The sequence below is a fragment of the Priapulus caudatus genome, unplaced genomic scaffold, assembly GCF_000485595.1.
Source record: "Priapulus caudatus unplaced genomic scaffold, Priapulus_caudatus-5.0.1 Scaffold1472, whole genome shotgun sequence".
Taxonomy (NCBI): Eukaryota; Metazoa; Priapulida; class Priapulimorpha; order Priapulimorphida; family Priapulidae; genus Priapulus; species Priapulus caudatus.
Genome location: NW_014578533.1, coordinates 10,778 through 25,457, shown reverse-complemented (window position 1 = coordinate 25,457; position 14,680 = coordinate 10,778). Strand labels below are relative to the sequence as shown.

The window sequence follows — 14,680 nt, the reverse complement described above, 5'->3', positions numbered from 1 at the left end:
CCGTACTGATATATTATAGGTGCATCGATTCGTGAAGGCACGAAATCGAAATCGGTATGGCCACTGGTGTATGGATGCGCCACCTCCACTTCACCTCCACCGGCGCCCTCAGACACTCTGTTCAGTTCCTCTTCTTCCTTCACTAGTCATTGGCAACGGCAAACGGCGCTTGGTTTTGATATGGGACAAAGTGTGAGGTTAGTGCAGGCACACCATCGAGAATATGCGCTGAAGACCAACCAAAATGAACGACTATCTTAGCCTCTTGGTTACCTTCGGGTATATAGCCCAACAAGCACAATCCTGAGCTTCTATGAGAATATGACGAGTATACGTATTTATTAGAAGAATTCACAGACCTAACAGAGAAATCGAAGGTGGCATTAGCATTAGTAAAATAGTATAAGTCGCGCATGTGTGATCTTGCTCATCTTATGAGTTTGATACCTCATTAACACTTAATGCCTCATTAACTAATTAATGCCTCATTAAACTAATTAATACCTATTAACTAATTATATGCTCATTAACTAATTAAATACCTCATTAACTAATTTCGCTGACAGCTATCAATTCATGTAATTGACTTTTTATGGATCAATAAATTTCTTGCCAATTTCCTCAAAGGGAAACGCCAGTGCCGCCTTTCCTGTTCGCCACACTAAACCGCTCATAGTTACAACACAATGTGGCGATAACCCACGACCTTACATCAGGATTTTTTTTTATTCTCGTGGTGGGGCTTCCACACCCACACTCCAAACCGCGACCAGTGTTCGCAGCGAAACACAAAAGTGCCGTCGTCCAGCAAGGACTGTGGGCTCTCTGGGCGCTGTTTTGACGACGCACGCGCCTTCCCACGTATCAGTTGCTGACTCACACGGCGGGCACGTGTAACGTGTAGCCGCTGGTGTAAGGCGTGCATGTGCGTGCCGCGTGTGGCCTGTAGCGTGTAGGCGTGTTAGACGTGGGGTGTAGCGCTGTAGGCGTTAGTGGTAGACGCGTAGCGTGTAGCGTGTGCGTGTAGCCTGTAGCGGTGTGGCGTGCTAGCGTGGCAGCGTGTAGCGTGTAGCGCTGTGGCGTGTAGTTGGCTAGCGTGTAGCTTGTAGGTGCTGCTGTGTAGCGTGTAGCGGTGTGGCGTCGTAGGCGTGAGCGTGTGCCGTGTAGCCTGCAGCGTGTAGCCTGCGGTGTAGGTGTGGCTGTCGGCGTGTGGAGTTAGCGGTCGGTGATAAGCGTGTGGCGTGTGGCGATGTAGCGATGTGGCGTGTAGCGCTGCTAGCGCATTAGCGTGTGGCGTGTAGCATGCTAGCGTGTAGCACGGGCCTCGAATTTCCTGATGCCTATTAAACTCAGCAAAAATGCGTGTTCGATACTGAGAAAATTAGCGAGTAGAACAACTATAAGCACTTTCTTTTTTCTGCGAGTGGAAATTTAGGACCGACATATGCAAAATATTAAGACAAGAACACAATCACAACAATGGCAGAAAACAATCAAATTCACATACATAAACCACCAACTAAGCCTCATTCAACGATTAGTAGTTAATAGGATGGCAAACAGTGTATGTAATATAGAAGTAGTTTGTTGCTGTTACAAAACAAACTGAAACGTTAGAATCATGGTTTAGCCACGTAGATCTTTTAGGCCACTCAGCGGAAATTGCGAAAATTCGTCCCCTGGTGTAGTGACAGTGGCGTGCAGCAGGCTGCGTGCCAGGCGTGTTGGCGCTATCGCTGATTGAACGGGTTCAGATTCCAGGGCGTTCGAGGGCCATAAAAAGGATTCGTCTTCTACCACTGTCTCAATCGAGATCGAATACCGGCTGCCGGCTGCTAGCAGCGGCTGCGCTCGTTTTCCAACCGCTGCTATCTCGCGCATTCCGGGTGAGGCAAAATGATCACAGTTCCCCCTTTTATTCACACCTCACGTTAAACACTAGCAACTGTCGGCCACGTTAGCACAGAAGCACCGCTCGTGCAAACCTTTGCTACCTGTCGTACTTTTCCACCGCACCACTTATTGAACAAAATTCGGATTCTTGCCTCAACACAATTTTTTTACTCGCCTTTTCTTACGCTAAAGAGGGTAAAATGCCTTACCTCCGAGATATAATAAAACTTTATTATGCATGATGTAAATGTGGACAAAGATAGAAAGCGCTCACGGACTTTCAGAACCAAACAATAATAGGCATTTTTAGGACTTTCTGGGAGCAAATCGCATTCTAGACGTTTTTCCCCTGACTCGATAATGTCCGTAATTTTGCAAATTTCGCAACTCTCCAGGTTTTCCAGGAATCGATGCCAATGTTTGCTCCTAACCACCAGTTAATTGTATAGGTCCCATGCTTATATTTTTATAAGGGAAATAAATTTGTGTTATTTTTGGTGAAAGTTTATAAAATACATCATCGCTAACAGCACTACATGTAATCACCAAACTCTTTCTGCCGATAATAATGTGCTTAGAGTACCGTATTTCCTCGACCGAGCCGGCCCAGTGCCCTTATTGTTATATAAACTGTCTCATTGCCCGGCGCCCTTTTCAGGGCAGGCCCTTTTTCGAGGTCCGGCCGCTCATATAAATGTATGCCTTAAAGTTTCAAGTAAAGTTACAGTTTTAGTTTTCATCAAAATCTATAGAAATCTCTAAAATTTCCGATGGTAAACATATTTTCGCTTTGAAATTTCATTCAACTTCCCACAAAAAGGTCGCAAATTACGGTTACGACGCTAATTTATACTTAGTCAAGTCATGCGCAAGCATTGACAATTATTATCGCAAATGTACTTTCAAACAAACAGAAACATGGAAACAAATGAACATTCGACGATTTATTACAACAACACAAAATTTCATTTACAATTGAAGAACAGAAACACATTTATTATCTGCTTAAGAATGTTGCTAATCGCATGTCATCTTCCTCATCCGCTGTAGTCATGCCACACAAGACCGTTGTCCTCCTCTTGCTGCGGAATCTGCCTTGGTTGTCGGGTCAGTCGCCAGGCCTGGTATAGGGCAGTCAGGTCGCATTGCATCTCGAAGAATTGGGACATTTTGCTCTAAATAGTTCGTCTTTTTGTTCGGACATGAATGCCCAGTGGTCGTTGATCACCATTGATCACGAGCGCTTCTCGATTGCTCCACATGTTTGACAAACACACACTTTGAAAGATTTTAAGAGTTCTGGAGACAGTGACTCCCAGACACACCCTTTTTCACCCACGTGGCGATGAATACTTTGGAAGGAGGCCTCTCATGTGCCCCCCTTGGCTATAAACTTCTCCCCGCTTGGCCATTCCACTCGGTCGGTCTGTTCTCGCATGACCGTCTTGAATGGCTGGGCTTCCAACAAACATCTGGCGCCCTGGACCATCAGTGCACCCACCAGCGAGACCCCATCTCCGTGTTCAGCCCCGAAGTTTGTCCTTGACAGCGTCCTAATGCTGGCATCGAAAAGCATAGCCCATGGCCACGTCAGAGCGTTTGCCGAATGCCAGGGCGGCCCACACTTTCGTTAACCAGATCAGGTGGTGAGGGCTTCGCTTCATTCCACCATTGGATGACCAGTGACACGATAACAAACACACGAACATTAGTCTACTCTCTTGTCTTCGAGAACACCTTTAACAGCAATAAGGGCGTAAGCTTACACCATGTACGCTTTGGCAGGCGCAGGTACAACTTGTAAGTTCGCGTACTTCTCATGGCACCAGGTTGTCTTCAGTGGCGTATCGACTTGGTACCAGTGAGTCCACAGTGCGTGTGCCCTGGCATGTCGGAACCGACTACCGGGGTCTGCGTCCATGGCCTTCGATTCTGCGATGTCTTCGAAACAAAAACCGGCAGAACACAGCATGCACCGCGACGAGACAAGAAGAGTACGTTACAGTAGTGTTGGGCAGGATGACAGCGTCTGACTTTCTGTGGAGGGTGGTGGCGTCCGGTCGGAGTGGTGATCTCCATGAGCGCGTTTGAAGAATTTTTCAAGCCATTCTCGACTGGCACAAAGGGGGAGTCCGGCGTTCTCGTGATTCAAACGAATTCAGTGTCTCGGCGCTGACTTCCTCCTGCGTGACTCGTTAGTCTCTGGGCCTCTTGTCTTCGATCACTGGAGCGCAGCTCTGTCTCAGTGTTACTTCAGTCAAAGGGCTGCGCCGCCGCCTCATGCAAAGCTTTGCCGTGCGTTTGCTGTTGCGCTGCCAATGGTTTTGGGCTGCTCGATAGCTTAATCCTCTGGCACTTCACCCTATTCTTCTGATCGGTTTTGAATTCAACATTGAATTTTTCTCGCTGGTAGCTTCCTTTGAGTATGCCATTCTTTAAACCACTGGTAGGCTTCATCTTGTAGCTACAGTTCATAAGCTCTTGAGTCTTTTCGCTTCCTGCGAATCGGGCGTTATTTGTGGTAGCAGACCGGCACCAGGTCGCCCCGCGGCCTGTGTCTCAAGCCATAGTGAAAGGATTATTCTAGATTTGAGCTCTGAACTGGATTAAACAATCAATGAGAAGCTGATTTATTTTATAGATTATTGATCAAACAAGCATCAATTTCAGAGTTCCGAAAACACGTCGCCTTTGTCACCTATTACCCCTTTTGTGTCCGTCTTGTGTTAATCTCTAATAAAATTGCGAAAGCCTAATACATGCTCACTCCAATATGCCCATTTCCAAAACAGCTCGCCCTAAATCGACTAAACTATGTCTCCACACACGCGCCGCACGACCGACACTCGGCAAACGGCAGCCGCGTTATGCTGTTCAAAACAAAAATAATTGTGATTTCTGGCATTGTGTCGTGCAGCGGCATTTGTGTTCACTCTGTTCAGATGCAAAGGTATGCATGTGCTTGCTTGTCCATTGGCTGATGGGTAGCCGTGAGCAGAACATATCATTTCATGTGAACATATCACATCTCATGGACCCGGCCCTCATTTATTGAGGGGGCTTACCCCGGCCGCGATTTCGCAGGCGCCCTCTTACGGAGGCCAGACGCGCTCGTTCGAGGGAATACGGTAGTTACAAATTCTGTTTTGGCGTGAACAAAGTTCTTCACGATAAGAAAGATGAAGTGAATTTCCGGAGGGCCACATCGAACTTGGAATAGGCAAAATATTGGTATACAGCAGGATAATTTCACCATCACTCGAATTAACTAAGTTCTTAACCTGTGATTTTCAGTTCGTTTCTGAATTAACTAACGTTGCGTCACACGAGTTTGCTGCTTCATTGGCGTTTGCTTTATCTTTCGTGGTTCCAGTGCCAGAGAAACAACCTTGCTATTCATGATGAAAAATGCAAACATTCATTCCAATCAAAAAGCTGAGAGGTTACTATTGAGATAGGCCTACAGGGATCATCTGAACAAGAAAGTTAGGACTTGTGTGATAGCAGTGAGTGCAAACCACTGATGCTGTATAGTACCATGCGGATGGTTTATTATCTTACTCTTGAGATATACGGACATATATTAATAATGTCTGTTCCATATTGCGCTCCTTGCCCGCAAGACATGACACACGTGGCGCCATCTACAAGAGTACCTTGGAGGCTTGAGAGGCATACAACAGAAGCCTCCGCAAGATTGTTCCCATGCCCACTGATTTCGTCTCTAAAAAAGGCTTTTTTGGATTTTTTTTCGAGCGAAATTCCCGCACTAGGTGAGTGCATATAATTTGCCCATTATTATATGGACTGCTTAACCCCCCCCCCCCCCCCCCCCCCCCCTTTTTCCAACACGCACAGCTGATCTGGTCAAACCCCTCTTATAGTCTAAAATACTATTTTGCGATGTTGTCACCGAAACCTACAGAATACCGTCACGCGAAGCGTGAATATAACAATCCAAAACCCCGCTCTGCGGCCGCCCGCAGGGGAATCTCATAATCAGAACCTGTGCTGCTATTTTTGGCACCAATCAGACCGTGAATATTATATCCCGGAACCTGTGCTCGTATTTTATGACCAATCAGAAAGTTCGCGGATTTGTCGTTGCCTCACTGGAGTGCAAAATTGGCAGACGACAGCTGTAAAAAACCCGGCTTGACAAGTTTTGGAACTGTTTCGGACTGCACCAGCTTAAAACTTAAGTACGGATTGGCTGCCTACACTGTGGACATTGGTTAAGTTTATAAAATGCCATATAATAAAACGCCTTATGACCGATTTTCATGGTGAATACGAGGATTATTAACCCTCGAAGGTGATATTCCTCCGGCCTCCGGCTCGCGGGAAATATCACCGTCTTCGGGTTAAACTAAATCCTCGTATTCACCGAAAATAGGCAATATTGTATATTACTTGCACGCAACGTTAGATGCCTCATGACGTCTTAGAAGCTTAGAGTAAAATTTGTCTTGTTGGTGTATCGTGACATTTCCGTCAAGGTGGCATAGCCACAGCGACGCGGTTGATCATTTTTGTGTTTGATAGATGTGTTTCAGACAACTTTGCAGAAATTGCCATCATAGAGCTGGCATTAGGAGTTTTCGACGCGAGCATAGATGCTAGAGCATGAATCTGAGGTTATTTAACATGAATAAGTGTATGTTGGTGTAAGGCGAACGTAACAGTGTGAGTATTTTTGTAATTAATTTCTGTTCGGGTGCTTATCAGGCGTGCCGCCTATGGATACGCACCTCTACTGTTGTTACCACCGCTTCAGCCAACACGTCCCTTATGTTTAGATAATATTAATGTGCATGCCCCGTAACCCTGTTGCGTTTGCCAGGTCTAAGGCTTACAAACACACTCACCATTGCGTAATAACTATAGGCAGCTGGCTTTATACTGAGAAACCAATGAGCTATTGATGTTACTTCCACCTGGAAACTAGGTTATTGTCGGAATATGCAAATAGTTTGTTACAAACTTGCACAACATGGAAAGTAGCACTGCTCAATTCATTTACCATCAGTCAATAGGCGCCGTTCACACTGGCGTGAATTAGGCGGGATGCGAATCCCGGTTTTTGCAATCGCCGATCGAATACCGAGATTATACAAGTGTGTAAACGCGAATAATCTCACTAGATAATTTGCGAGCAGCACGCGCCTCCATATATCGCACTTTTGACTGCGATTATTTGAAGTTGCTCGATTATTTGCGTGTTGAACGCATCGCGCACTAATAATCCCGGTATTTTTTCTATCCCATCATTCCAAGCGATGTGAGCCAGTGCCAGCGATGCGCAGTGAGCATCATTCCAGCAGTGGCCATGCTGAGCATGCGCAGTTCGGTTAATAGAATTATCCCGCTCGGCGATTAGCGAGATATTTCCGCCTGTGTGAACAACGACACAATTATCTCGGTATTTCCATCGCGATTGGCATCGCGGTTTTTCTTGTGTGTGAACACGCCTAATGACAGTATTTGCTAGTTATAAAATCCGACAATTCACCACACTTTTGACTTATGGAATGGATTAACAATGGAATGTCACGAAATCTTGGAATGCATATACGTTGATGGCAGAATTTGTGTACTAGTACTAGAACGCTGTCGATTTTGTGCATGTATCTACATTTCATATCACCACCTCTATAGGTAATCAAAATATACAACATGTACCTTATAATATAAGTCGTCTCGTTTAATAGAACAATACATGCACACATCCAACGCAACTCACTGCTTGTCCATCACACATCCTTCATGAGTTACTACAGCTGAGAGGGTCTATGTCCCCCAGGGTACTGCCGGAACGTACCCTGGTACTATCTAATATGCCGGACCGTACCTCGCCTACTCCACTAACGAGTCTAGGGAGTCGCCTACGCCTACTCCATAACCCTAACCCTAACCCTAACGCTAACCCTAACCATATCAAATAGTTACCAGGGTACGTTCCGGTATACCGGAACCATACCCAGGGTACGTTCCGGCAGTACCCTGGGGGACATAGACCCTATGAGCGTTACTACATACACAGTCATGCACAATTATATCATTCAGGTGGATAGATCAATTTATAATGATTGAGCCCAGAACACATAAGTGTGAGGTCCGTGCTTACCATGTCGTTGCACACACCCTGTGAACCAAACCGGATGCGAACACAGCTACCACAAGGGCGATGGCCACTGAAACATGAACAATAAAACACGTGCATTTAGCATGGCGCACCCTTTTCACTTCAGCTGACGCTAACAGCCAAGCATAGTCACGCAAATTACTTATTTGCATGCGTTGCTTCATCCGAAATATGATAAAAGAGATAGCTTACCCTCTGGAATGAGCTTTGCTTGAAATCCCTTGCCAAATGACATATTCTCAAAGCTATTTATAGCCTGAACAAACAATGTTAAAGAAGCATTGTTACCTTATTACCATAATTCTCCTTCGTACAATTTCATTTGTATTTGAGAACAATTTTACAATATTACCATCCGGTTGAGAAAAATTTGCATACATGATGTTATATTAAACTTACATACAGAGTACTAGAGACGTCGAAGAACCATCATAAACAACTCAGAACAACTGCATAACATGCAACGTATAACAACTGACATAAAACATTCTCCATAGACTGACAACTGACATAATTATTTTGGTTGTAAAAATTAACGTTGGTTCATTATATCGCATCTTTGAATTACACATTGCAAATAGATTATTTTTCTGAAAGGATACTGTTAACAGGAGAATGAATAAATCCGACCCCAGCCAGCCGCCCAAGATTGTCATTGGTTGGGAAGAAGACAGTTGAGTTTTGTACATCTGCATTCCGGCAAACAGCACGATCGACAGGGTGAATGCTAGCATGAATGAAACACTGCTGGATACAGCTGCAAAAGCAGAAACAATATTTTTAATGATTAACCAACAATGAGATTAATGATATACGAGCATGGTAGCTATACTAAGGAATAGCAATAGCATCTATACAGAACAATGATAAACAGCCTCGCTCCGGTGTCCGGTTTGTATGCACAATTGTTGACGCATCCTCTATATTACAAATATCCGACATAGAAACGTGTGAACATTGTGAACATTGTGAACAATAATAATAATAAACAATTATATATAAGAGCATTCATGAAGTGCATTGTTGTAAACTGTATTTGATTCTAATAGATTTGAATAGGTGTAGTTATACATGATCTGCCCATGGCAATGGTGACATGAAGTATGAGAAAAGGATGGCCACTACAAGTACAAGATAAGTAAAAGATATCTAATCTGCATGACGAATACAACACAAATATTCAACCATTCTACTCCATCTTTGTTTCTATTTGAAGAACAGTGTTCACTTGTTATAAAAACATACTGTCTGTGTTCGTAACCGAGCTGTGTCACGCAAAATCAAACAAAGCCTGACGAAATTCTCGCGTTCGCTCCCGTTGCGCAGTTTATGTAAATGGCTGCAAGTACAAGGCTATAGGCGGCGCACTGCATTTTGGGAAACTACCACGCTGCTTTCCAACTCTTGTACGAGCCTCGTCAAAGCCGCCAGTAGAGCGTTGCAATAATGCGGCCGCAAAAAATGAGTCACGAAGAGCGCCCGGTGGGTGTTTCGCTGATTCTGACAGCCTTTACAGTAAACTCGCGCAGCGGAGCGAACGCGAGAATTTCGTCAGGCTCTGTGTGATTTCGCGGTGACACAGCTCGGTTATAGAACTAGCAGACAGTATGTTATTATCAACAGTGAACACTGTTCTTAATAGAAACACAGATATGGAGTAGAAATGGGTTGAAAATATTTCTGTTTATTCGTGTGAAATCAAGCGAGTGTCGACACAATTTTGGCAGCGACGCTTCCTACCTGCTAATATATTATTGTCATGTGCAGCGTGCCATGGCGGCAGCCCATGCGTTTGTTGGCCAGATGAGCATTTGACGGCAAATTTGCAGGACAAATTGTCGCAATAATAGGCTGAAAGAGAGGTATAGAAAGCATTAAGACTTGATAGTAAATAGATTTGTATTTATTTAGGCATTACATATTTTATTGAAACGCTCTAGTGCCTGTGAGCTGTAGATACAATAATGGTAACCCCAACACAAGAGGTAGGGTTAACAATGCGAGCCTATTCTTTTCTTGAAGGAGGCCCCTGAGTGATTCAGCCTCAGGGCGTTTATGGTGCATTTTTCAGACTAGAACTTCCAAACTGGATTTATTCTAAACACGAACCTTTCTCCGCTATCCTGATTTTCCCAATGTGCATCGCGATCGGCAAACTTCAAGTCAAGCTTAGTGCGCTGCGAGCCCTCCAATTGGTGCCACATCCCACGGTGCTATTTCTCAAGGCATCCCGTGATGCATTCGCTCGTTAAACCGAAGTTTGCCGATCGCTATGCACATTTGAAAGCCATCGCAACAGTCACAGCAGATATGGTGGCCTCAAAATATCGCCGCTCTTCGCTTCGAAAATTTTGTAACACTAACAGAGTATTGTGATACATAGACTTAGTAAGTCCCAGGATAGCAGAGAGGGGGTTCGTGTTTAGAATAAACACAGTTTGGAAGTTCAAGTCTCGAAAAACGCCACCATAAGCCGCCCTGCAGTGAATCACCTCAGGGCTCCTCCAAAGAAGAGCAATGGCTCGCGTTGTAACCCTACTCTTGCGTTGGGTTACATTATTGTATCTAGTGTAGTCACAGGCACTTGATGCGTTTCAAATTAAACATATAATGTCTACGTAAATACGAAATCTATTTACTACCAAATTCTTAATGTTCTATACTCTCTTCCCCTATTATTGCCGACAGTCCTGTAAATTCCGTCCAAACCATATTACGCTGGGCCGCAAGCCATGCTTTTCGCGGCCGCGACTGTTGCACGCATTACACTTATACTATATATAGCTTATATATAGCTTATATATATTACTTTTATATATATACAAGTGTAAGCGTGCAACAGTCGCGCTGCGAAAGCAATGGCGCCGGCAGCGTATATGGTTGGACGGAATTTAGCAGGAAACTGTCAAGCAACTAATAGGTGAAAGAGAGTATAGAAACATTAAGAATTTGGTAGTAAATAGATTTCGTATTTAGTTAGCATTATATTTTATTGAAACGCTTCAAGTGCCTGTGAGTGTAGTGCGCTGGACCATCATCCTTGGGCCAAAATGATAAATGCACCCGGCAACAAGGCGGCACAGTGCGCAAAACTAGAAACACTAAGTAGTAATACAGTAGCCAACTTAGAGTTACCTTAGTTACACGACCAGAAATATGTTTAAAAATAAATCATAGCTATTGCATAAACATACCCATTGTGATAAACTATATTCGTTTACTACGTGGAAATGACCAACAAACTGTTCCACGTTGACCGTCCAGTAGCACCTAATCGAAAACTAGCTAGGTGCGCCCCCTATCCACAGTTGTCAAAAACTCAACTTCCTAAACTCACCGAGGACAACGAAGGGGTTTGAAACACCATAGATATATACAACACATGTGTTGTATATATCTATGGAAACACTGAACTCTATATAATAATAGATATATACAGCTCAGTGGTTTTCAAGCTCGCTGTTACCAAGGAGCTACCACTGTTATATGTAATATATAATAACTACATATAGCTGTTATATGTATCTCCTTGGCTGTTACCAACGCGCCGTTGTATATCATATATGTTATATTGATGCCAAAAATATTTTGCTCGTTACAGCAAATATAGATTCGAACAAAGGAGCAAACCAAACGAACGAAGCAAATCTCGTTGAAGAACCGTAGCGGAGTATCTTTGCAGAGAGAGAGATACATAGAAGGAAGATATAATGTAATAATATCACTATTCAAGGAGTGCATGGCTGACTTCCCGCCAGTTCATCTTCCCAGTTTCTCTACATCCGAGGGTTTAAATTTCTAACCATATTAAATTCATAATCATCACAAAACATAACTCTTCTAGTAAGATATTGCGCATGCGCTAACACACTAACGTAGCCATATTATGTACTGTCTGGGATATGCAGCGGGGACCTTACATGCAGGATCATCGTCCTGTTTCTTAAGTGAGATCTACCGATGAAATTTTATCATAAAAATCTATGCTAGGATAACTCCTCTCTGTTTTAAATGTACAATTTTCGCAAAATATTAATATTGTCGAGATATATTGCGCATGCGCGAGCACCGTTTCAGGCGTACAATACGGACTGAAAACAACTGCATAATATAGCTTGCTGAGAGAGGGAGTGAGTGTTGGAAGACTGTGGAAAGGCAGCAGGAAAAATAGCTGGGGCGGGAGAAAAAGAAGGAGGCTGAGCGAAAGACAATGGAGGCAAGGGGATGGGCGGGAGCGGATGAAGTATGGATTTAGCTTCCTATACCGGCTAGGGCACTCTCCTAATTATAAACACAGGTCTACTGATAACAATTAATTACAGAAATCTATGATGAGATAACCCTTAACCATATTAAATTCATAATCATCACAAAATATAACTCTTATAGTGAGATATTGCGCATGCGCTAACACACTAACGTAGCCAGATTATGTACTGGCGGAGATATGCAGCGGGGACCTTACATGCAGGATCAGCGTACTGATTCTTAAGTGAAATCTACTGATGGAATTTTATAATAGAAATCTATGCTAGAATATCTCTGCTCTATTTTAAATGCATAATTTTCGCAAAAGATTAGTATTCTCGGGAGATATTGCGCATGCGCGAGCACCGTTTCAGGCGTGCAGTACGGACTGAATACAACTGCATAATTTAGCTTGCTCAGAGAGGGAGTGAGTGATGGGAGACTGGGGAAAGGCAGCAGCAAAGATAGCTGGGGCGGGAGAAAAAGAAGGAGGCTGAGCGAAAGACAATGGAGGCAAGGGGATGGGCGTGAGCGGATGAAGTAGGGATTTAGCACCCTACAGGCTAGGGCGCTCTCCTAATTATAAACACAGGTCTACTAATAACAATTAATTACAGAAATCTATGCTGAGATAACCCCTAACCAGATTAAATTCATGATCATTACAAAATATAACTCTTCTAGTGAGATATTGCGCATGCGCTAACACACTAACGTGGCCAGATTATGTACTGGATGGGATATGCAGCGGGGACCTTACATGCAGGATCATCCTCCTGTTTCTTAAGTGAGATGTATCGATGGAATGTTATTATAGAAATATATTCTGGAATACCTCCTCTTTATTTTTAAATGCATAATTTTCTCAAAATATTAATATTCTCGAGAGATATTGCGCATGCGCGAGCACCGTTTCAGGCGCACAATACGGACTGAAAACAACTGCATAATATAGCTTGCTGAGAGAGGGAGTGAGTGTTGGAAGACTGGGGAAAGGCAGCAGGAAAGATAGCTGGAGCGGGAGAAAAAGAAGAAGGCTGAGTGAAAAACAATGGAGGCAATGGGGTGGGCGGGAGCGGATGAAGTAGGGATTTAGCACCCTACAGCCTAGGGCACTCTCCTAATTATAAACACAGGTCTACTGATAACAATTAATCACAGAAATATATGCTGAGATACCCCTAACCATATTAAATTTATAATCATCACAAAATATAACTCGTCTAGTGAGATATTGCGCATGCGTTACCACACTAACATTGCCAGATTATGTACTGGCTGGGATATGCAGCGGGAACCTTACGTGCAGGATCATCGTCCTGTTTCTTAAGTGTGATCTACTGACGGAATTTTATCATAGAAATCTATGCTAGAATACCTCCTCTCTATTTTAAATGCATAATTTTTGCAAAATATTAATATTCTCGGGAGATATTGCGCATGCGCGAGCACCGTTTAAGGCGTGCAGTACGGACTGAATACAACTGCATAATATAGCTTGCTGAAAGAGGGAGTGTGTGTTGGGAGACTGGCGAAAGGCAGCAGGAAAGATAGCTGTGGCGGGAGAAAAAGAAGGAGGCTGGGCGAAAGATAATGGAGGCAAGGAGATGGGCGGGAGCGGATGAAGTAGGGATTTTGCACCCTACAGGCTATGGCGCTCTCCTAATTATAAACACAGGTCTACTAATAACAATTAATTACAGAAATCTATGATGAGATACCCCCTAACCATATTAAATTAATAATCATCACAAAATATAACTCTTCTAGTGAGATATTGCGCATGCGCTAACACACTAACGTTGCCAGATTATGTACTGGCTGGGACATGCATCGGGGACCTTGCATGCAGGATCATCCTCCTGTTTCTTAAGTGAGATGTATCGATGGAATTTTATTAGAGAAATCTATGCTAGAATACCTACTCTCTGTTTTAAATGCATGATTTTCGCAAAATATTAATATTATCGAGAGATATTACGCATGCGCGAGCACCGTTTTAAGCGTACAATACGGACCGAAGACAACTGCATAATATAGCCTGCTGAGAGAGGGAGTGAGTGTTGGAAGACTGGGGAAAGGCAGCAGGAAAGATAGCTGGAGCGGAAGAAAAAGAAGAAGGCTGAGTGAAAGACAATGGAGGCAATGGGGTGGGCGGGAGCAGATGAAGTAGGGATTTTGCACCCTACAGGCTAGGGCGCTCGCCTAATTATGAACACAGGTCTACTGATACCAAATAATTACAGAAATCTATGCTGAGATACCCCCTAACCATATTAAATTCATAATCATCACAAAATATAACTCTTCTAGTGAGATATTGCGCATGCGCTAACACACTAACGTAGCCTGATTTTGTACTGGCTGGGATATGCAGCGGGGACCTTACATGCA

The 14,680-nt window shown here is 43.7% G+C and overlaps 1 protein-coding gene across 1 annotated transcript in view; it reads right to left on the bottom strand.

Annotated features, from left to right (window-relative positions):
• Positions 1–11,315, bottom strand: part of LOC106816743 (keratinocyte-associated protein 2-like) — a 17,593-nt gene extending 6,278 nt beyond the window's left edge. Inside the window, exons 1-4 of the mRNA XM_014821366.1 lie at positions 11,233–11,315; positions 8,641–8,795; positions 8,231–8,294; positions 8,021–8,087 (exon numbers count right to left, since the gene is read on the bottom strand). Of these exons, the coding sequence (XP_014676852.1) occupies positions 8,021–8,087; positions 8,231–8,294; positions 8,641–8,795; positions 11,233–11,236 (290 nt within the window). The 5' untranslated portion in view covers positions 11,237–11,315. The remainder of the gene's footprint in view (positions 1–8,020; positions 8,088–8,230; positions 8,295–8,640; positions 8,796–11,232) is intronic.
• Between the last annotated feature and the right edge of the window lie 3,365 nt (positions 11,316–14,680).